At 40.8% G+C, this 24,941-nt stretch overlaps 1 protein-coding gene across 4 annotated transcripts in view; it reads left to right on the forward strand.

Annotated features, from left to right (window-relative positions):
• Positions 1–24,941, forward strand: part of LOC308383782 (uncharacterized protein) — a 198,105-nt gene that overhangs the window by 92,160 nt on the left and 81,004 nt on the right. For 3 of the 4 annotated variants that reach the window (XM_080861897.1, XM_080861900.1, XM_080861899.1), the window contains 3 exons: positions 17,420–17,506; positions 18,641–18,715; positions 20,113–20,352. In XM_080861897.1, coding sequence (XP_080718023.1) covers positions 17,420–17,506; positions 18,641–18,715; positions 20,113–20,352 — 402 coding nt within the window. The remainder of the gene's footprint in view (positions 1–17,419; positions 17,507–18,640; positions 18,716–20,112; positions 20,353–24,941) is intronic. The other variant, XM_080861898.1, reaches the window with a different exon arrangement.

A 24,941-nucleotide genomic window follows, 5' to 3' on the forward strand; every position in this document is an offset into this window, starting at 1 on the left:
AATATGCATATGTTTAGTACAGTTTTTCCAGGCATAATTAGTGCACTACTAATATTTTAGCTTTTTTGGCATTTTCTTAATTCATAGGCTGGATGAAAGTATAGTTGAGGGAGACACAACAACGAGAACATCTAAGCATTGGTGACTATACGCAGTAGGCCTGTAGGTCATATGAGTGTTCCTGTCCAAGAGAGAGGATCATACTGTGTCTGAGAGCAGATGTTTTACCACAGGGGTTTCTCTGATGTTGTCATATCACAACTCCTCAAATGCATCAGACACACAAGTGAGACCTGAAATGTCCATTCAAGGCCGACTTTTTTCCATGCCTAATTGACTTGGAAAGAAAATGCAATCTAAATACAAAAGTTGCACCCAAGTTAAAATAAGTTATTCATATCTTGATTTGCTGTTCGATGTTCCAAACTTCATTAATGACAAACCTGTCAGTAAACTGTTCAATTTGAGTTGCTCAGTCCAGTTGTTAGACTTTATTATACACTGCTGTCTTCTTTTATAGAGTAAAAAGTAATCGAAATTGTATAAAAATATTAGCAGCACAATTTTCAGATATATAATAGTTTAAATTATGGGTGGGTGGTATAAACGGTATACGGTAGAAACGATATGAATTTGGCCAATGGTAGAGATTTTGACTATACCGCTCTACCGCAATAGCGTATGTTGATGGTGTCATCAAGCTGCGCCTGTTTTGGTTGAAAGTATTGCAGCGGCTGCAAACAATATCATCTGCAAATTATGCCGGGTGACAGTAATAGCGAAGAGATGAAACACGTTTTGGAATATGAAGAAAGCCAAAAACTGCGCTTCCTCCACTTCCGTACTATTGATTCATTAATGTTGAATTCTCTCGCAGCTGCTCTATTCCCATGTTGTTGCAGTATATTAATGACTAACCTCGTATTGTGGATGGATTATCTCAGTTGTTCTCCTGACTGAAGTTTGGTCCGTTTACAGCATCCTGCCATGCGATTGCATTTGTCCCTAACCATCGGGAACCCTCACGTTAACTTGTATCGAGTGGAAAAAAGTTAGCGTTCATCCTTCAGCTTCACTGTGTTTATGTTACGCTAACATAGCTGTGTCGCTAGCGATCATGTAGCACATCATTATATACCAGCTAGCCCAACTTCAGTAACCCTACAAACGTCACTGCTGTTTATTTTCTGTCTTCATTTGTGTTGGAAGTGACAGCAGAGCTGTACTTTGAATTTTTCAGTCAATACATGCTATATCATGCTTAGGTGGAAACTAGCGAGCTAACTTCCTGCTAACTTCCTGCTAACTTCCTGCTAGCTTCTAACTCCATTAAATTTAATAAATTCTGTTTTCATGGATTCCTGGATGTTAAACTTAATTGTTACACCTTGTAAATCAGCAACTCTGATCATGTTATTAAAGATGAAAGAATTTAGACAGTTTTTAACTCTCAGTGATGCTGCAGTGTTTGTTTGACTTTGGAACCTATAAGTTTTGGACCCAGATTACTCTGTGAGGCTCCTGACTATGGTAGCTGTAATCCTCCAACAATCCATCAAGCGGTGCGGCTTCATAGCTTACCAAAGTCGTACTAAAACATTTTTGACAGATTTTTGAGCGCCGTGTACCACATATAATTAGTTCGAGGTCAGTAAGCACAACCAGAATTCATACATTAGGCGCACTGTTGATTTTTGAGAAAATTAAAGGATTTTAAGTGTGCCTTATAGTGCAGAAAATACATTATGCAGAAGAAAAGAATAGATCGCGATATATATCATTACCGCACATGCTTCAAATTATACCGCAATATGGATTTTAGGCCATATCGCCCAGCCCTAGTTTCAATAGTAAAACAATTTAATAGTAAACATAATTAATCTTGTATTTAGAGTAGTAGTTCTCTGGAATTACAATTCAAAGACTACTTTCTTAAAGCAACTCGGTAACATAATTCATAAAGGACATTGAAAGCTGTACTCTTTGACCTGTTCATTAAGAATAATTTTTACAACTGAATAAAAACAACTGTCTGCACTGATTACAGTGACTTTGGTTGTTTTTTGGTTGATCAGACTAAAAACCTACATGGCAAAAAATCTGATTCTGGATCGTCAGTAGTAGCCAGGCCAGTCAGTAATTTGAGTGGTATACCAGAAAATACATTGCATTACATTTCCAAAAAGTAGAAGATTTCAAAGTTAGGAGTTTTTCTCCAGGAGGATTTATATCAGCACTTCTTCCAGTTTGGAGGAGCGCTTATTTGATAGGAGAAGAGGAAAGAGCCAATATACAATCTGTCAAATGGACAAAAATGAACTCTAACAGCTGCCTTAATGTTATACAGGATAAAATGCTGCTTTAACATGGTCAACATTAAGAGAATAACACAACTTGACTGCAGTTCAAATACATTCTATATTAAGAGGAACTTGGTGAATCATTTTTACATAATGACTTGTTAGACTGGCACATTGACATCTCTAGGTGGATGGTGAAGACACGTCAGACACAATATCAATCAATGTCTCAGACAGGGGAGTTTCTCTTCAGCTTCTGTTTTCTCTGCTTTTTTAACTGCATTGTTTTTTCCATGTCCTCCGATTTCTGTTATTCAGTAGTAGCAGGTGTTTACTCTTCCTTTTGCTGTGCTCAGCTGGGATGAAGGCCTTTAATACACCTTTTTGTAATATGAGCTGAATATGAAGCCAGGTGCTCATGTGTCCTCAATGTCACTGAGGACAGCATGTTTTAGTTCTGCCTCGTTTTCATCCTCACACCTCATTTTACTAAAACAGCACCTACTTTACTGCTTTAGAGTGGACTGAACATGAGTGGCCTTATCTCACTTTACACATAGCAGCGGAAAGATCAAGACCAGTACTATCAGAATTCTAATTCAAGAAAGAAAAACAGAGTATTAAGTGTAGTTCAAACAAATAAATATCATATATAATAAATAATTAAATAAATAATTATTCTATTAAATTAATATAATAATAATTATTATATTAAATTATTTAATTAATGATGCCTTAACACCAATTTCTTGTCATCTCCTCTCAACCAGGCACATGATAATTTACCAGTGCATAGTCATGACCCAGTGTGGAGTACTCTCAGCTTTTTTAAAATCTAGATTTAAACATATATATACTCTTTCAAGTCTAAGGTTTGACGCATCAGGAGTTATACAGTAAAAAGAAGTCATCTGGACCTTCTGCAACATGCGCACTGTAAGCTAAAGTAGCTTTGCATGAATCATGGTTCAAAATAATCCTTACTTCATGTTCTGACCTACAGTAGCATCCTCTCCACTGTGCTGCAACATAAGCCCACTGTAAGTACAAAATACTTTCACAGTGATGAGACTAAAAGTCATACAGAAACATCCTCGCTTGAGGATCAATAAGCTATTGAATAATGGGGTACACTTAGTTTACACACCGCTTCTACATTTTGTTCAGTAAATAAAAACATGATGTAATATATCATGTGTTGTTTGTCTGATGTTACATTTAAAGTAAGGTGATTTTTTAAATTAAAACCTGTATATTCTTTTTACAATAACAAGAGATTAAAAACACTTTATTATGTATCTTTTAGGCCTGATCTTGTCACAGTTATTGTACTAATTGTGTATGTTTCATCGTTTGTAAGCACAAATATCTAAAACCACTTTATAGAAAAACATAATTGTAATGAGTAATGAGCTGCCAATGTCTTCTCTGTAATTTTTTAGTCTTTTTTTCTGTGGAAGTAAAATTTCTTTGTAGTGTTGCTTCTTTTTATTTCTTTGGTAGTTAAATGTCTTTACACTGAATGAAAGGGGAACAATTTGGAGGTGTTTTATTGAAACGATTTATTAATTGTAATTTTAGTGTTCTGGCCCAATTTAGGATTAAACTGGACTGAATGTGTATAGTGACTTTAACAGCAGAGTGAAGTTTACCTTACTGTGGGCTCATGGTGTAACACAATGGATAGGAAGCTACTGCAGTCAACTCATGTTTTTATCAAGCTGGGATGTGGCTGTGTTTGTTGAGGCATACTAACACACCCCTGCAGGAGTATGCTTTTACTGTATGTGTGGTATCACAGTACAGGGGAGGGAGAGAGGAGTGACCTTCTTGGAATATTGTGTGTGTTTGTGTGTGCCCGTGTAAAAAGAAAACACCCAGTGAGAGTGTGCGTTTGTATTTGAGGCGTTTTGCATTCCTGAGTGCATGCATTTGTATGTGTATGTGTGTTGTGCTACGGGACCTTGAGGTCATATGCAACTGCAGTACAGTGGAGGAGCAAAGGCAGCAGTGAGGTCATCGCACACACCTTGGCTGTCACTGTCAATAATAGGGATGTGTGTGTGCTGAGTTCAGCTTATCTGTTGAAGTGAATATGACATAAGCGAAGCTTTTACAGCGCTTCTGGAAATGGCTGATTGACTGACAGCTGAGCAAATGTGACATCCTAAAGCCACCAACACAGACAGAGCAGTTTTCAAACTCAGATGGTTTTTACTGCAAACTTTGATCTCTGTTAATAATAATAATAGTAATAATATTAAGAATTATTAAAAAAAAATATGAATAAAAGAGAAAAAGTCAGCTCTAAATTAAAATAATTCAATTGTACTCCACAAGGTATATTCTGACACATGGGGGCATAGTGAGATCTAAAGCAATATATACACTTTATTTATCACCAAAACTTTGGTGACTGTTAATCAACCAAAACATGAATAACAAGCAAACTTAATAATAGAAATAAAATAATTTCAGATTCAGTTCTCACCATTCGGTTTCAGTTCCAAAATTCAGTTTTTTGGGACTGACATCCGGTTCCGGTTCAAGAGTTATCAACCGCAGATTAGTAAAACTATGTTTTACTAGCGGACCGAAAGTGTTACTGACGGGAATCTACAGCGTCTTGAGCTGAATTAAGACTTCAGAAGTCATTCGTCATGTCGAATGACCAGCGGATGAACTCTCAGGTTGGTAATAAATGTATTACATGTATAAGACCAAGCGTCATGTTAACAAATGATAGCCGTACAGTAGCTTTTATGCTTATTGTAGCTGTTAGCTACAATAAGCATTGAATTCAGCTTTGACAAACAAATATGATCGACTGTTTCTAGTAGAATTCCAAAGTTGTCATCTTGTACCCTGTCAGAGCCCTGACAGGGTACAAGAAACTATTTTGTGCAACTTTTTTGTATTTTCAGTTTTGAGGGATAAGCCTCTTAAATTTCTCTAACCAGAAATATATGTTAAAAAAACCAAAACGATTTTCAATGTTTTTGTAGTTTATTGCACTTTTTTGCAATTTATGTAATTACTATGCACTTAATGCATACATATTATTAACATTTGGGCTATAATGGTTGTATTGATGTATAGCTCCCAAAAATGGCACTACAGCATGTAAAAATATAATATAAGCTCTGGCGGACTTGGTTCTATGGTAGGTCTTAAAGGGTTAAAATAAGATACCATTAACACTTTGAGTGCAGTTACAGTTAACAGTGAATATAAATTCTACAAATACATTTATTGCATAGTGTTACCCCCCTCCACCATTAACAAATGGTTCAGCCCATAGCAGGACCGGCTTTTTTCTTGTTTTCAGCAGCAAGCCATGCCTATGATTGTGCCAGAGCACATTTTGAACAACACCGCCCCATGTTGTGTAGCTTTCTGGATTTTATACTTATTGGGCTACATATTTATTTATTACACAGGCTATGCAGTACATAGGATCAAAATTCAGTTGTTTTATGTGGACTTTATGTGAAACTAACATGTTTAATTATGTGGGCTACAAAAAATAATTAAGTTATAGACTATATTTATATGAAAAGCATGTATACTTACTGCATTTGAATCACTTTAACCATATGTCACCACCTGCATATGTGTTTGAAAAAAAAGGCTTTGATTTTGCCACCCCATTTGATTTCTCTGCCACCCTCATGCCACCCTAAGAAAATTTCTCTAGATCCGCCCCTGCTCCAAGGCACACATTGCCAGATGTGAGCACAGAAGCCCCAACCAGTCAGAAGAAGCTTACAGTAGCTTATCTTAGCTCAGTGGTTCCCAAACACCACCTCCCCACCTAACCACACACACACATATTTTGTTTTCAAACTCCATTGAGATTTATTTCACACCTCAAACATTTAGTAAACAATTGAACAAATAAAAGTAAACTGCAATAAATTACACGTAGCAATAAAATAAACTACTAATTCTTTTATGCTACGTCCACACCTACATGGTATTTTTGAAAACGTAGCTGATTCTACGTAGCTGATTCACCTCCCACAGGTGTGTCCTGTGGGAGGTGTTGCGGGAGTATGGGGTGTCTGGCCCATTGCTATGGGCCATTCGATCCCTATACAACCGTTGCAAGAGCTTGGTTCGCATTGCCGGCAATAAGTCGGACTCGTTCCCAGTGGGTGATGGGCTCCGCCAGGGCTGCCCTTTGTCTCCGGTTCTGTTCATAATTTTTATGGGCAGGATTTCTAGGCGCAGCCAAGTGGCGGAGGGCTTTCGCTTTGGTGGCCTCAGAATCTCATCTCTGATTTTTGCGGATGATGTGGTTCTGTTGGCTTCATCGGGTGAGGGCCTCCAGCTCGCACTGGAACGGTTCGCAGCCGAGTGTGACGCTGCGGAAATGAGGATCAGCACCTCCAAATCTGAGGCCATGGTTCTCAGCCGGAAAAGGGTGGAGTGCCCACTCCGGGTCGGGGATGAATTCCTGCCCCAAGTGGAGGAGTTCAAGTATCTCGGGGTCTTGTTCGCGAGTGATGGGAGAAGGGAGCCGGAGAGCGACAGACGGATTGGGGCTGCAGCTGCAGTAATGCGGACGCTGCACCGGTCCGTCGTGGTGAAGAGGGAGCTGAGTGTAAAAGCGAAGCTCTCAATTTACCGGTCGATCTACGTCCCTACCCTCACCTATGGCCACGAGCTGTGGGTAGTGACCGAAAGAACGAGATCGCGGATACAAGCGGCAGAAATGAGCTTCCTCCGAAGGGTGGCTGGCCTCTCCCTTAGAGATAGGGTGAGAAGTTCGGCCATCCGGGAGGGGCTCAGAGTAGAGCAGCTGCTGCTCCACATCGAAAGGAGCCAGCTGAGGTGGTTCAGGCATCTGACAAGGATGCCCCCTGGGCGCCTCCTGGGTGAGGTGTTCCAGGCATGTCCCACCGGGAGGAGGCCCCGGGGCAGACCCAGGACACGCTGGAGAGATTATATCTCTCGGCTGGCCTGGGAACGCCTTGGTATTCCCCCGGATAAGCTGGAGGAGGTGGCTGGGGAGAGGGAGGTCTGGGCCTCTTTGCTTAGGCTGCTGCCCCCGCGACCCGGCCTCGGATAAAGCGGATGAAGATGGATGGATGGATGGATAGCTGATTCTATGCGTTTGGACCTGCGTTTCGAATGAACGAAAACGGCGATTTTTTTAAAACTCCATTTTTGCCTTTACGTGTGGATGAGGAATACAGAGTTCATCACGCAACGTTAAAGGATTGTGCCTTTATTCACGTCACGCTGTGCGCCACGTTATTGTTTACATGAGATGAATTTCTACAATTACAGATAGAGACAGAGTGGGCGATCGTGGCTCAAGAGTTGGGAGTTCGCCTTGTAATCGGAAGGTTGCCGGTTCGAGCCCCGGCTTGGACAGTCTCGGTCGTTGTGTCCTTGGGCAAGACACTTCACCCGTTGCCTACTGGTGGTGGTCAGAGGGCCCGGTGGCGCCAGTGTCCGGCAGCCTCGCCTCTGTCAGTGCGCCCCAGGGAGGCTGTGTCTACAATGAAGCTGCCATCACCAGTGTGTGAATGTGTGTGTGAATGGGTGGATGACTGGATATTTAAAGCGCTTTGGGGTCCTTAGGGAATAGTAAAGCGCTATACAGGCCATCTACCATTTACAAAATACTGTTAATCTTAATATCTTCAGTTTTTACTTTACTGTATAAAGAACATCTCCAAAATGTCAGGAGTAGTTAGTCATTACAACAAGTGTTTGTGAACTAAAAATAAAAAATGTGGGATACTGTTTGTCCGTGATTTGAAGAGCCCAGTGCGTGCTCCTGACGCAGGGAGAACTAATTCTATCACAGAGACCTACCTCAGCAGTTGTGCAGGTGAAGCCAAAGGGAAGATATGCTTCACCATATTTTCTTGTGTTTGGCTTGGAATGAGGTTGGTTTGGAAACATTTTGGCGATGCTTCATCTCCTGCTTTGCGTTTGTGTAGGAGCCCCGTCAAAAATCTGTCCATTATGCTAGCAGTGTCCAAGCGTTCTTTTTTGTGTGTGTGTGGGCCCCACACTTCGAGAACCTCTGTCTTAGCTAGTGGAGTTGGGCAGTTAAAACAACTTGTTTCAGACTGAGGTTGAACTGAGAGGCTGCACTAGGGCCCAACATAATTGGCCTGTATTTATATAGTGCTTTACTAGTCCCTAAGGACCCCAAAGCGCTTTAAATATCCAGTCATCCACCCATTCACACACACATTCACACACTGGTGATGGCAGCTTCATTGTAGCCACAGCCACCCTGGGGCGCACTGACAGAGGCGAGGCTGCCGGACACTGGCGCCACCGGGCCCTCTGACCACCACCAGTAGGCAACGGATGAAGTGTCTTGCCCAAGGACACAACGACCGAGACTGTCCAAGCCGCGGCTCGAACCGGCAACCTTCCGATTACAAGGCGAACTCCCAAGTGTTGAGCCACGATCGCCCCGAAATAATAAGGATTACTTTGAACCATCAATCATTCAAAGCTACTATGGCAGAGTCAAAAAACATTAAAATAAACAATGTGTAAAAACTTTCAGGGCAATAAATGCACACATTATAATGCATTTTTTTAACTGCATCTCCAAGGTGGATATTTAGCTTGTTGTTAGATTTTAAAGCTTCAATAGCCAAACATTTTATTGTATTTATTTATTGACTAATGGACCACAAATTCTAGGTTTGCTTTCTGTTCTCGCTAAGCAAATTTGAGACCACCGCCACAGCTTTAATAGGACAGTGTACTTACTCCTCCCAAAGTTTTAATCCTGTTAGGTTTTTTTTAATTGATTATGCTCATTATTAACTATGGGCTTCATCTATTATTACAGAGCACCTAGAGTGTGAGTTCTACAGAGGAAAGTAGAACTTCTGTTAGACCGTTCTTTTGCTCTGTGTCATTCATGTGATTTCTGGTTAATTTGTCTGTGCGTATCTTTTTATATTAACAACAGTTAATTCAACACATCTCCCATTTTCCCCGGCACCATCTGCTTGGTTTCTGTCATCTGTTGCCCCTTCTTCTTTGTACTGCTAAACTTTGTCTCTGACAGCAGTAAAACATAGCCAAGAAGATTTCAAAACTTAGTAATCTTAAAGCGCTGTGGTGCAAGGAGTGATATTCTAGATATTAATATTGGTCAACCCATGAAAAAGCTAAAACCAACAAAATAGTCACTAACTTGAGCACCATAGGCACAAGGTATCATGTTTGCCAGTGAGGACTTAAATGCGGGTCTCAAGGTTGTCACAGTTAGGTGTGCTTATTTACAGTGCAATTACAAACTGCTATATACAATGGTGCTGGTAAGGAATGGGACTCCAGGGATCCAGGGAGAGGTAACAAACATCCAGTCATCAAACACTCTTCACAGAACAGAACAATCACTTACAGAAACTCAGGCTTTCCACAGTGAGGGAAAAATCCAGGGAGGTGCCGCAGTGAGGAACCCACAGTGAGTACCACCCAGGTGGGGAGAACAAAATAAACAAAGAGCAAGGCAAAGGAGGGAAGAGAGAAAAAGAGAGAGAGAGAGAGAAAAGAAAAGAGAAGACAACAAACAAGCTAACGAGCCAGGGAGGACCCCCTCCTTGTCCCATGACTGTTCCTTACACTGAAGACTGGAGAGATATGGTTTTAGCTCGGAAACATGGAAAGCATTGTCGATGTGTATGTTGGGCAAAGACTTCACGCAAGCAGAGATGGGGTTAACCTCAATCTGGCCTCAATTTCATATGGAACCGCTAAAATTTGTGGACAGTTTCTTAGATTCTGCTTGAATAGGGCCCTAGTCAGGAGCCAGACCTTCTGCCTAGGAGTATAGGAGTCTGATTCCTTCTGGAGGAAGGTTGCTTGCGTGGTCTTCCAGATACGGCGTCACCTGCACAAATGATGCTAAACAGATGGGGCAGAGTGCTCACCTTCTATTCCCGGAAAGAGCGGGGATTGGTGGCCCAAAGAGGCCTCGAAAGGGAACAGGCCAGTTGCTGAAGAGGTCATGCAATTATGAGTGAATTCCACCCAGCCAAGCTGCATGGTCCACGCGGTTATTGGTGGAGACGATGCATGGAGTGCAGATTCCAGCTCCTGATTGTTTTGTTCAGCTTGACCATTGGTCTGGGGATGAAAACCAGATGACAAACTGACCTTCATGCCAATTGCTGAACAGATCTCTTTCCAGACCTGGGGCCCGCGATCGGAGAGAATGTCAAGAAGGATCCCGTGGAGGCAGAATATGCGGTCTGTGAGGAGCTGAACCATGTCCAGTGCTGTGGAAGGTTTGGGTTGGGCGCCAAAGTGTGCATCTTTTGAAAAGCGATTTACTATGGTGAGTATTACCGTGTTTCAACTGGAAGGGCTCAGACCAGTCACACAGTTGAGAGTGATGTGGGACCAGGGTTGTCCAGGAGTTGGAAAGTGCCTGAGCAGACCTGCAGGAGGAAAGCTGGAAGACTTATTCTGTGCACAGATAGAACAGGAAGAGAAGTATTCTCTAGCATCCTTTATCAGTGTAGGCCACCAAAAGAGATGCTATAGGAAGGTGAAGGTCTAATGGATGCCAGGATGCCATGTAAATTTAGTTATGTGTGCCCAGTGGCATATACGGAAGCAGAAATGAAGAGCCGGCTGGGCAGGCCGTTACCGGAGTATTGCTGTGACAGAGCATCATGCTTGATGTTGGGTGAACTGTGTCTGTAAGTTATGGAAAAGTGGAAATGGGTAAAAAACAGGGCCCACCTGGCTTGTCAGGCATTAAGCTGTTCAGCTGTCTGTAGGTAGGCTAGATTCTTGTGATCCATCCAGACTATGACTCGAGCCAAGGTCTCAACACCTCCAAGGTGAGGACGTTGTCGTTCTGTTCTGCAAGAGAGAGACTGCAACAAAACTTTTTTTAAGAAGTTTGAATGCAGCTTTGACTGGGTGACACCACTGAAAGGGAACTTTGGGAGAGGTTAGTTGGGTCAGAGGCAAGACAAGACTGAAATCCCTGATGAAGCGATGGTAAAAATTAGCGAATACCAGGAACCGTTGCAGCTGTCTGCAGTCTTGGACCAGCCAGAGATGCTGGTTCCCAGCTTGATATCCAGTGTTTGTTCCAATCAATGCAGGGGTTGTGTAAACATAGCCGGGGTGATCCAGAATGAGAGGTGCTTTGAACATGTAGAAACTATTCTGCTCCATGTGATTACCCGAAAGGGAGAGAGTGACAGAATTGGTCTTATGAGTGATGTCAGGTGTTGACCATCCAGGGCACTGACCATGGAAACATTACATTTTTGCACCAGGCAATCATTAAAGTAAAGGTGCAACATTTTGGCCACATGGGAGAGGAGTTGATGTCCCATGTGACCCTTCTTATGCATTATAAGCACTCACCGGCCGCTAATCTATGGTGGTGTTCAGCGGGGGTTTGATGAGAGGGTCTGAGCTGCAAAATCACTTCTCACCTTCTCATGTCTTTCGGCCGCATCAGCAGTGCTTCTGCCCGAATCAACGAACTCTGGGAATTGGCGTTTTGCATCTCCTGATGTGCCCGCATGTGATCATGAATCCTAATACACAAAGGTATAAGAGAGTCTAGGGAAGCAGGCAAATCTCAACCACTAGTTCATCTTTTAATTCATTACAGAGGTTATTTAATGAAGTTCCCCTGAGGGCATTCTTTCCCAGCCTCTGTCCTTCGCTCAGTTTACCTTGCTTGAGGTTCAGCAGACCAAGACACAGGGCATGCAGTCAAAAGGGTCCTTAGCACATTTGTTTTGTGCAGTTCTTGCCAAAAACGAAGTCCAGTGTCTTATTTCAAAATAAAGCTGTTTGCAATTCTTTAAAGGTTTGTGACTTATATAATATAGAGGCCTGAAACTTAGTCCTTCATGCACCATACATCCTCAGGCATGCTGCTTTATTTGACTTAAACACGTACACACAGCAGATAAACACTAGCCAGAGAATATGAATTTAAGGAAATGCAATGCTAGTTCATGTCATCCTGTAAAATCACTACCACTCAGTGCCTTTAGAAGGCTTTTGCCATCTTTACAGAAGGAAACACCTGCCATTACAATAAATCTAACCTGTCTTTTCAACTTGGGCAGGCAAGCTGTCGCTTATCTTCATCATCATGTTTATTTATATTTATTCACATCAACACTGAACAATAACAAACAATAATATATTTATAATTAAATTACAATTGATCCTTCAGTTTAAAAATGTTTGTGCTTTACAACCTCTAATAGCTCACTGCCTCCATTACCATTTCTCTCTCCTCTCTTTTACATCCCACTGCTATCCATTGCCTTCTTGGCTTTCTTGTCCGCCCCTTTAAACTTTAAACTCGACTTAAGTGCTTGTGTCTCTCCAGACATAGTGACAGCTGTGACTGAGAATGTGCTGCAGCAGTTTGACTCTAACCTCTTCTGTCCTTGGTATGGAGTGAATATTAGCAGCATATGCGTGCCAATATTAGCTCCACAAACTAGTGGCAGGTAGCAGAAACAGGCCAAAGACAGCATGATAACATCGGGAAGATGATGGTAAAAGATCTCTCAATTTTGGGGGTAAAATACTGTCCCAGCTGTACTCCCCTGTGATTTGCACATCTCACCTAGTTCTAAGCTCCCTTCTATAATAGGCGGGCCCCTTTGAAAGCATTTGACTGCATTTCAAAACAAATTTGAAAAATGAGTCAGATTAAGAGTTTGCTCAAGACTAATCATATCTTTTCATTTTATGTCACAGGTCAGGGAACACTCAGGTGTTGAAGCTGGCAGTAATATCAAATGATCGTTTATTTGAACCTACAAATAAAGTAAAACACAAAGCAGTGCACAGAGGTGGCAGGAGTACCAACCAGTGAGAGAGACAAACGCAGCAGAGAACTCACAATCAAGAGGAAAATTAGACAACAGCTTTTTCAAGACTAACACACCATTTCCTTGTATTGACAACATTTAGGAAATTATACTGTACTCGTATATAAGGATTCTAAATATCACATGTATATAGTTTGTCTTCAAACATTTGACCTCTGACCTCACGTTTACATTTTTGCCTTTCCTTTAAGTTGGCCCTAAACGAGTTCTTGTTCAGGACTACTTTCATACTAAACTTCCTAAACTGACCCGTGAGATGTCTATAAATACAGCAGCAGGATTGCCCTCAGCCTGGATGCAATTATCTGGAATCGTTACTCTTGAATAGACCGGAAGTGCATCTCAGTTCAGTATTGGTGGATGGTTACCTTCACCCCTGTAAGATACGGTCCAAGATGGGAAAAAGTGCACTTAACAAAGCCCAAACTACCCCAGAGGCACTGCACAGCAGGCAGCACTATATGCACTATGACATTGCAGAAGAAATGTTTGAGTTGTGGCTTCCTTCTCAACAACCTTAAAGTGGTATTCCAGAGATGTTCACATCTGTGCTTTTATAGGACCTGAAGAATGTTAATCCTTTTAAAGAACTGGAAATTTGGGTTGCAATGTGGTACGCAGATGCACTGCACCTTTAGGCAGACCTAGACAGCTTAAATGAAAGTCAAAAGAAAGCTGACGTGAACTGGCATTGAGATCTCCTAATCCAGCTGATCTAAAAGCATTGCAACTGAGCTGCAACAAATGCTTTATTACAAATCAAGCACAGAAAGCGTGATATTGCTGACTGTCATCTAAAGTCATTATCATACTAACTGTCTCATTTACACTGCAGTACAATTATTTTGAGAGATTGTTTTTGTATAAAAGTCTTGAATCTTACCCATAAGGAAAAGATATATGTAAATCTTATAAAGTTTGTATCTGTCTTGTGTGAAACTTGTATGAAAAGCATATAAGTGTGAAAACAGATATAAGATCCCTTGAAAAATTATATAATGAAACTTGTATGTTTTGGATACTTACTAAAACAATGTATGAAAGTAATGCGAAAGTGGCCACTTTCATGAGTAAATCATGTAAGCCTTATATGATTTACTCATGAAAGTGGCCACTTTCATGAGTAAATCATGTAAGCCTTATATGATTTACTCATGAAAGTGGCCACTTTCATGAGTAAATCATGTAAGCCTTATATGATTTACTCATGAAAGTGGCCACTTTCATGAGTAAATCATATATAAGTTTTTACTATTTCTTTTCCGTATGGGTAGCCTCACCTGTTATATCAATCTCACATGAATATGTATGTCATCTGTCTGTTATATTGGTATATGCCATCTGATTTGCATATGTTCCAGAGTAGTGCATTTTTTATCAGTTGGACTGTGACTTTAACCTGGCTTTTAAAGCGATTTCCTTCCCTCCATAACAGCTAAAGTTTAAATAAGAGGCGCAAAAGTGCCAGACACTGTGGTGCAATAAGCCTATGTACAGCACAGTGGGAAGCCCATCAAACTGGATTCCTTCAAACTATGCAGTGAGGGCTATTTTAGTGGTGGTTCCCTGCTGCTATGTTTTTGGCTTGTTTCTGCTGGTAGAAAATTTTAAAGGGCTTCCAGTCCAGTGATGCAGAAATGACATAAAAATAATGTTTGAAAAAAAGGAGGTGTTTGACCTTGAGGCTTGATACTGGCTGCTATCCTCAGAGGGCTGTCTGGCCTCTGACTGTGCTTGCACGCACATGCTGCTGCTGCTGTGCGTGTGTGTGTGTGTCTGTGTGTCTGTGTCTTAGAAATAAGGGATACAAGAGGAGGGAAGAACAGTGAAACTTTTCAGACATAAAACAATAAAACATATTTATCATTTACTCACATAAGTCTATCGGCTGCATGCACCTTATATCTATGTAACACTCATAGCTTCTCGGTGACAAATGCTTCAATTTTTTTTCTATCGATGTACTGTAAACATGTGCATGTGCATCTTATACTGTATGAAAAAGGAAAGAAAAACAAATAAAGTTACCTTTCATTGATTTGGTATGTATTTTTTTATCAGTGATTCTGAGGAAAGCTTAACAGCAACTAAACTTGTTAACATAGTCTGTATATAAAAGATGGATGAACAATGCAGAAGCGCCTTAAAGCTGCAATTTTTCTAATGGCCAGCAGAAGGTGGCTCTTCTGGACTTCCAGTTGTACAGAAGTCTTTTGTTTCCTTGGCTTCCTGCTCCTTTTCTCATGGGCAGTTTTCCCAACTCTGCTCGGATCAGCTGGTTCATGCAGTGACAAAGCATAGGTTCATAGAAAGTTCAAGGAAGTTCCTTTGTTGGAAATGTAGCTTCGTTTTCTAAGCGGTGAACATGGCAGATTTGGTTCCAAATTATCACTGAGATGTGGATCATCTAATAGGTCCATCTTTCTCTTTAAAGCGATTCACATTAAGTAACTTCGTAATAACACAAATACAAAAGTAAGTAAAAGTGTGATAGTAATCGGGGGGAAAAAATATGGGAGACTGGCAGCTGAAGAGAAATCTACTCAAAGGGAACCCAGACAGAAAAAGAAAAAAAAAGCTGTGACGTTGTGTCTAGAATGACTCTGCAGTTAGTGCTTCTGTGTGTGTTTCTGTGTGTGCTGCTCTATACTCCAAAAATGGTTGCAGACACAAAGGAACACTGGCTCTCAGAGACACACTCATCCAGTGGACCAAAGCTTCCCTTTAATGCACACTTGTTAATTATTCACAGTATCCACCATTACAGTGCTACTGGGCCAGAGCCAAAAGTATGTGTCCCTGTTTTCCCACAGTACATCTGAAAACAAAAAACAGCTTTTCAGTCAAAACCAATGCATGTGCATTCAGGTATACAAAGCAACAAGATGTTTTATTTTCGGCACAAAGCAGCCATTTGTGACGTGCAGCTTCAGTCAGTTTTGGTTTTCAGCTGCAGTGCCAGTTTTTATGTGTATTTCAGGACCACGGACAGATACATATTAGAATTGGTGCTGTTTGTGCAAGAAGCAAAGATCACAGTTCATTTTATTTCAGCTTCTTTCAGCTTCAGCTATTTTCATTTTGGATTGCACTCAAGTACCTTTGCATGTTCCTAATAATACTTATCTTATTCTGGGTTCTTAGTGCAGCCCCTCAGTTCATCCTCTCCCCTTTGACAGACCTTTGTAAATGGAAAGCCTCAGTTATGTATTAGTTGACTGTATTATATATTATATGCACTATATGTTAGAATCCACCACCATAGTAGATCTCGTTGAAACCATATAGTGATTTATTTTGTAATATTTATATAGAATTATAAGTGACAGCTGGTTTTATTTGTTCAACATGGTTTTGTGATTGTCAGTAAAATAACTGTGCAAGTCAGACTTGGAGTTAATGATGTAATGGCCACTGGTAGAGTAAATATTGTATTATTTAGTTAATGCTTGTGTTTCATTGTTAAGATGACAAAATTATTATGTTAAGCTAGTTTTATTTTCGGCTGCTAATGGGAATTAATGGATGCAAATCCTCCATTTATTTTACTTAACAGATTATATTACCCTTTCAGCTTCTTTCCTTTTGCAGTACTCAAAGGAGCTAAGAAAGTCTGGCTCTTCGTGTCCCATGTGTTTGTAATAGTGGTGATGTTTCTGTCTTGTATATGTGCTTGTGAGTGTGTTAGTTCAGTCCTGGCGTGTGCCTCAGCTGTTGGGAACATGCATCGATCCTCTAAGACACGTCTGTTGACAGGTTGTGTTGCCAGGGGAACCACAGATGCTGTCATCTTCTACTTGCGTAACCATGGTGATAGTCCCTTCAGCAGTGTGTTGTGTCTGCTTGCTTCACTGTCAAATGATAGGACAAAGACATACACAACATGTGGAGGCAGGATTTGCGAAGCAGCACCCGTTTGATGGGCAGACATCTGACAGAGCAGAGCTACATACAGACTGACTGAGGTGCACTGTCTCGCTCTCCATGTGGAGCGCTCTAAAAGGACCCAGCAGAGCGCTCTGTATGATAGGGACAATGGGAAACTACAACTAGTGCAAAAGTAAAACAAAGAAAAATAAATATATCTCCTGTTCAGTTTAATGAAAAACATAAAGCTGTAACAAAGGTTCTTCATATACAGATACGCTTTGCAAATCTAAACCTAGAAAACTAAAGAGACAGTCGTTATATTCTTATATATTCAGCTGAGGATGACAGTGATAATGCTCTTTATTTCCTCAGGTCCAGGGATGATGTCATCAATGATGTCATCAGGAGGACGCCAAGACCCACCAGGACAGCCTGCCTTCAGCTCTGACTACCTGTCTGGTGAGGGTGAATGGACTGAAAGTCATGTAGTAGATAGTAATTTTATCACTCTGCCTACAGTCACAGGAGAAAACCTCTGTAAACACTTTGGTGATTCATTTTGGGCTCAGTCATCCACGGCATTTTCTAAAATCTGGTCATTCAAATTGTCAGAAAGGAGGTTTATGCAGGGTATGCTCATTGGCTAATGGCGTGTGATTGACAAAACGAGCTCTCACTAATCAAATTGTGATCACATTCACCCATTCACATCCATTCATACAAGCACTTTTTTCTGTGCTTTTTTTATGTAACTGCTTTTTATCTAACATCCACACACCCTCACACTCCGATGGATACAGCAGAGAGCAACTTTGTGGTTAATATCTTGCCCAAGGATATTTGGCATGCTGACTGAAGCAGCCAGGGATCAAACCATCAGTCTACCAATTAGTAGATGACCTGCTCCACCATATGTGAATTAAATTCAAAATGTAGCTGTTAAAAAGTTTGAAGCTAACAGAAGACTTCAGCAGTTGACCTATGTACCAAAGTTACATATTTATACCATATATTGAGGTTACTGTGCCTCATTCAGGATTTGTTGCTTGTTAAAATGCAAAGAGGAATGTTTTTCCTTTGAAAGAAAAGCTGTTGGTTAACCTGCAGCCACTTTACTGAGCAAAAACTTTGCATTTTCCAATCTTCTCTGGTGTGGGGATTATAAAGTAAGTATGCAACGCAATTTATTATCATGCATCAATTGCACAGGAATCATGTACAAAGGAAACAGCGAGGAAAAAAACATCCATTTTCAAAGTATCCTGTCAAAAACCATTACTGTGTGGTGTCTGAGGCTTTTGTAAATTTTTTGTTGCATATATATCTTTGTATTCAGTTTTTGTTACTCCATGCACCAAAATAAAATGCAGGTAGAGTTAGATGCTGATTTTATTTGCATTGGTTGACATTTGTTCTGCCCATTTGTTTGTTTATGTTCTGTCCCACTGCTTTATTTCTCCCTGCTCCTCGTCGTCTTCTTCTTTTTTCCACTCTGTTCATTTTGCTTCTCTCTTTGACTCTCGGTCCCCACTGTCCTTTCTCCATTTGCCAATTTTCTTTGCCTCTGTCTGTCCGGCTCTTTCTCTTGGTCAGGTCCTATGCGTGGGATGACAGATCAGTGGAGCCTGAACAAGACAAAGGACAGCAGCAAGCCTGACTCATTTCTAGGTCCATTTTACTTTTTCACCTTCTGTGCCATGAATACCTTTAACTGCAAACTAAGTAGCAGGTCACTGTATTTTGTCTCTTCTTGCTTTGAATCTAAATAAAATAAAAAGACTCAAGAATCTGGTGCAGATTCTGGTATTTACTTTAATGTGGGGGTTTTGAAATAAAGATGGGGTTAAAATTGCACATACATGGTCAGAATCCTGCATATAGCATATCTAATATTTGTTTAAATATGCCTTAGTAAGTTTTACTGTCACCGGGCACTTTTAGTACTAATCGAAAGCTGTAAAGGCGTTTGGCAGAATTATAATTGGATGCATTTCATCCATTTCACCACTGGCTTCTATGTGAGTCTGCCTCATTCACAATTACATCCACTCTGTTCTGTGTACTTGTGCCACTGGTACAAAACAGCCCCTGAACATGATGCTGCCACTACCATGCTCCAACAGCTGGGATAATATTCTTGGGGTTGAAAGCTTTATCATTTCACCTCTCATCCGAGAAACCTCTGCAGTTGTTCAGTTCAGAATTGAAGTCTTTTTTTTCAATAATTGAAACATGCCTACTTTACACACACAGTCATCACACTACAAACAGTTTCTACCTCTCTGTCAGTGCAACACAGCGACCTACAAACCTATTGAAGAGATGTGGGCAGCTAATCTCCGAGCAGACAAACCGCTTAGACACTGAATTAATTACTTAATTAATTAATGAATTATTAATTATGTGACAGAGAAAGTGTTCATAGGAGTTTTTGCAGGCATTTGACAAAACTAAGTACACCCCAAGAGGGAGAATCTTTTTCACACTCTTCTTTACAACATCGCTTCAGTTCTTTGTGCTTTGCTGGGATTTGCTTATGCACAGCTCTCTTAGGTTCCTTCCTCACTATTTCAGTCAGGTTGAGGTTTCCACTGGGTATTTGCATCACCTTAATTCTTTTCCTTTTCACCGTTGTGTTGTTGCTAGTGTGCTGGGGATCCTTGTCCTATTGCATTACCTAATTTTAGCTCTTGAACATGTAAATTATAGTCAAATGTGAGGCAACATTTTTATAGAGAGGCGTTCTTAGCTTTCTCAGTGACTGAAAGGTAAAACAAGGCTTAATCATCACCCTTCCAAGACAGTGCTTGGCAGTTGGAATGAGGGATTTGTGCTAATATGCCAGGTTTGGTTTTTGCCAAACATGGCAGTCAGCATTCTGCACTTTGGTCTCTTCTGGTCAAAGGACATTATTTTACAAGTCTTGTGGTTTGTTTAGATATAACGTTACCATCAGTATTTAACTTCTCTCCCAGCTGCATGTGGTATGAGCATATAAAGTATACAACATTCAAACAGACAGCTTCCTGTTGGTGATGTAGCTCCTTGCTGTTTCTCTCCATCAGGCTTTTCTCAACCTGGGATTGGAGGGACCATGGGGTCCAGTATGCCACCCTTCCAGACCAGTATGAGCACTACTCTTGGCCAGACTGGAATGAGTCCAGCTATGGACACCCAGAAAAGTTCAAGCCATTTTGGTGTGGAAAGCAAAACCATCAGTAACACCAGTGGGAGCAGTCCCTTTAAAAGCAGCGATCCATTTTCTTCCGGTGGCATGGGAATCCATTCCATGAATCACTCTGCAGGTATCACACTGGAGCTTGGTTGCACGTAATACTGCATTCTGGGGCAGCAGGGGAGGGGGGAGTGAAGGACCAGTGAATCAAAATGTTAATATTGATTCAATATCGATAATATATAAAGGACTCATAAACTTTCCCAGACCAAATGGGTTTGGTTGCATGTCTAACACAGCTATAGCAACAAGTGGAGATCACGGATGGAGTTCACGGTCCGTGAACATCACATTTAATTTAATAAAAGCTGAGATGTTATGCTATTCTTGCTTTAATACTACTGAAGAGACGCAAAGGCAGAGCAGGAGGGAACAGTGGTGACAGGAGAAGTAACACCCTGATCACACAGGCCATGCTTTCAGCAGCAGAGGGCAGTCTTTTCTAGTTTTCACCGTCACTGGAACACTCCCAGCTCTGCTGTTTTGTTGCTGGTGACCTTATTGCTTTACACTCTGTGCACCCGGCTACTGTCCTTATCATCAATCGACAAACTGGATCAACAGACAAATGAAACAGTGACCATTTTAAATAATATAGCGCCACACAGTGTTCATTAGTTCCTGCAGTGAAGAGAAAATAGTAGCCTAACGTAGATTTAGTACACCACATGACATTTGTAGTTGTCTTTATTATGAATTTCTAATGTTTATCATAATCAGTAGCAACTGGGTGTCAACTAAATTTGTTGTTGCCAGGTAACAGAAACACAAACCCAGAGTAGTGCATCAGAGTTTTCCTGCTCATGTAATTGTACATTTTAGAAACTAGAATAGAAACATGCATATTCTCCTGCAAATGCTTTTATATGTCTTCATTATGTTGTCATCTACATCTAACTCTAGATTCTGCCAGAAATCAAACCCTGCTATCAAGAGTCAAAAGAAAATGGCCTGCAAAAAAACAACTAAAGGGCTCTAAAGCCCACACTTGAACTCTTATACTGACTTTCCAAGTTTCCATTTTAGGCAGAACTTATTAAACATTTAGTAATATTTTTATTCATTAGCTTTTCTGTATTCTGCTTGTTGGTGTACTAAAGATAGTCCTTCTAGCTTAAAGCCAGCTAACAGTTATGTAACAGCTTCTATTGAGTTAAGTCCCTGTCTCTCAGCAGATCTCATGCATCAGTGACCCAATGAATATATATACTAGATACTTTCAAAATTGCTCTTCTAAAACCAAAGGTGAGCTCAGCTGTTAGCCATTAAAGGCTACTGTAATGGATGCATTTGTACACCACAATTGTTGCAGCAGCTAACATATTTTGCAGATAATTACAGTTTGTTGAGCCTTATCTATGTTAAATTCTTCTCAAGTAAGGACAACAAACATATGTTCAGAGAACATCACAATGTGCATTATGTCAATACCTGATAAAAATCTGAAGCTGTGAGCTAGCTAGCTTTATTTGGCTATTGATGAAGCTTTCTCCTACTGGCTGAAAATTGGTAGTTGGTCCTTCTCCTTTTACATCAGTGTTTCCCAACCACTGTGCCGCGAGAAATGATCAGGTGTGCCCCGGAAGATTATCTGGTTCTACCTGATTAGGACTCTTAAGCAACACCACCAAACCAAAAGTGTCACAAAAAGCAATTTGATGATCTTCCCCCGCGCACCAGGTATAGCAGAATGGGCTCAATTTGTCCCCAGTATACCTTGTATGCTTTCTTCTGACCATTACTCATGCTAGGGCCTTCATCTGGGTCAGAATTTTCTCCAGGACTCAGGTCAGATTGACTGCTTTATCTTTTCAAATATTTATCTATTGCTATTATAAGCTGCATGGTCTCAGAGCATGACTATTATGTAATTTCTGTTTTACTGGCAGTTGGCAACCCATTTAATTAGAGCAGGTAGTTGTACTGCCCTCTAGTGGAAGAGAATGTAATTGGTCTGCCCATTAGTCACGCTGGTCGTTTAGAGCAGCGATCTCCAACCTTTTTTGCGCCACGGACCAGTTTATGCCCGACAATATTTTCACGGACCGGCCTTTAAGGTGTCACGGATAAATACAACAAAATAAAACTAGCACCGGCACCGAAAAAAAGAAGATTTATTCATAACACACGTGAAAAGACTCAGGAAAACCGAGTTAACGCTAAAAACGATAACAAAATAACGCTGAAAACCAGACATTTCACCCCTGAGCCTCAACTCTCACGGCCCGGTACCAAACGAGTCACGGACCGGTACCGGTCCGAGGCCCGGGGGTTGGGGACCGCTGGTTTAGAGTACTCATCAGGTGGAATCAGATAATCTTCCACGGCACACCTGATCATTTTTCATGGCACACCTATGTGCCGCAGCACAGTGGTTGGGAAGCACTGCTCTAAGCGACCCAGATGAAGGCCCTGGCATGAGCAGTGGTCACAAGAAAGCAAAAAAGGTATATTGGGGACAGACCGAGCTATACTTGGTCTGCGGGGGAAAATTCTCAAAATGCTTTTTGTGACATTTTTTTTGGTGGTGTGCCGTGTGATGTTTCTAAAGTGAAATATGCGCCGTGGCTCCAAAAGGCTGGGAAACACGGTTTTACATAACCAAGGTGAAAAAATGTAACCTTCCTGCTTGACAATCCTGCTTGTCCCCTCACTCAGAACTCATCTGCTGTCCCTCAATTTCTCTTAACAGTTGTTAACAGTAAAGGACAAGCAAATGTGATAAAAGTGCAGACTTTCAGGTTTAATTTAAGAGTTTCACAAAATATATTGCATTAAGTGTTGGGATGAGACTCTATGACAGAGACTCTATGGAACTGCAAATATGTGGTACAATGAGATACTGATGCAAGTGAGGAAAGGCCATCGTCAGACTGACAAATCCAAATAAACCTGTCAGAGAGATAAAAGAAGCTAGCAAACACTTTCAGAGTGGCTAAATCAACAGTCTGCTGCAAAAGAAAAGATTTTCTCAAGGCAAAGAAATAAGATATTCATCTAGACTTTCATCCAGGCGTTAAAAACGGAAAGAAAATGTAGTGTAGAATTCCTAATGTAATTCATCTGTAATTCCTGAACAATTAGTGCAATCCTTTTGTAAAACCCTTGAATAAAAGTCTACACTTTAGTCACATTTTGATTGAATTATTTAAAACCCACTGTGGTGGTGTCCAGAGGCAAAGACGCACTCTAACTAACTGTAAGTACGAAGTGAGAAAGCAGTAATGTCATTCCATTGACGCCAAATCATAATTTCCTGTCGACACAGTTGCCAGAAACATCTTAAAAGTTAGTTTTTTGATTGTCCCACATTATCTTTAAGCTTCAGTGAGCATGAATAACTCATCCCTGTCGGCAGGCAGAAAACAGAAACCCAAATTTGGGGTGATGGCGAGTCATGCCCCTCCACTTCCTCCTGTCTCACATCACTGGGTATCTAATGAAGCAACAATAAAAGAGCAAAAAAACAAAAACATGTTACTTAAAGTCACAGGGGGATTAAATTGGATCTGTCTAGGCATTGGCACAATTTAGGAATTTACATTCATGGAAGTGTCATTGCTGAGGTGCTTTATAAGTATGGAAAATAGTCATTTATAACACAAATTCTGTGTGTCTTTTTAAGTTGTGTCTACAACTCAGTGTGGGGATATTTCTGCAGGATACTGATGACACATTTTCCAAACATGCTTCTATTCTTCTGCGTTTACTATCCTGTGTTTAAGGCTTGCAGTCCACTGCGCTCCTGCTCTGTCTGCGGTAAACCTTAAATAGAATTTGGCAAATTACAGCTCATACTGTGTTTTTGCATGGGTCATGTGTTCAAAGCAGCCCATGCTCCAACCTTAATGTATTTCATGGCGGTTTGCCAGAGTCCAGATTAAGAAGTACTCCCATTAAATATGTTATCCTATTAAATATAGATGATAATATCCCTGGTCTTGTCTTCCTTTAGTGTTGTTTATAGCAGGGCAAGCATCAGGTTGTTGGGAGAAAATAGCCAAGTCAATCAATTAAACCATGCTGGGAAAGGTGCCAGATTTAGAGAGGATTGCACCTTTTTCTGGATTTCCATTAATAAGTAGTGATGTAAGACTGCAGTTAGGATGATGAAAACTAGAAAAAATAATAATATTTTAGACTGGAAGAAGAGCCGATGAGCAGTCATAGACTATTTTACAGTTTGCCTGTTTCTGTCTGTTCATCTTACTGTTTCTTGTTCTCTCTGAGCTGATGATGTGCTTGTCAGAAATAATTGAGAAATATGGATTCAGAGGAAAAAGCCAGAGCCAACTGCGATGCCTTCATTCCTCAAATAAGAGAAGATAGTGGGAACAGACAAATAAGAAGATCATTTCAGTGCAGGCTGAACATTTTTTGCTTTGTCTGCCATTTGATCGTTTTGTGATTCCGCAGTGCGTTCCTAACGCTTAATGTGATTTGAGTGCGTTTGAATGTGCACTTAGTAGACACGCATGTTTTTAATTTTGTTCTTGCATGCTAGATCCTGTGTTAACTGTGCTTGGTATATTTGTCTGTTTAAGTTGCTTCAAGGTTGCATTGCTCTCACAGTGTGCTTATTTTTCTGTGGCGTGTGTGCGTCCTCCCTCTAAGAGCAACTTTGTATCCTGGATGGTGGTGATGATGATGTTTAAATAT

The sequence above is a fragment of the Rhamphochromis sp. 'chilingali' genome, assembly GCF_963969265.1.
Source record: "Rhamphochromis sp. 'chilingali' genome assembly, chromosome: 16".
In the NCBI taxonomy this organism is placed as follows: Eukaryota; Metazoa; Chordata; class Actinopteri; order Cichliformes; family Cichlidae; genus Rhamphochromis; species Rhamphochromis sp. 'chilingali'.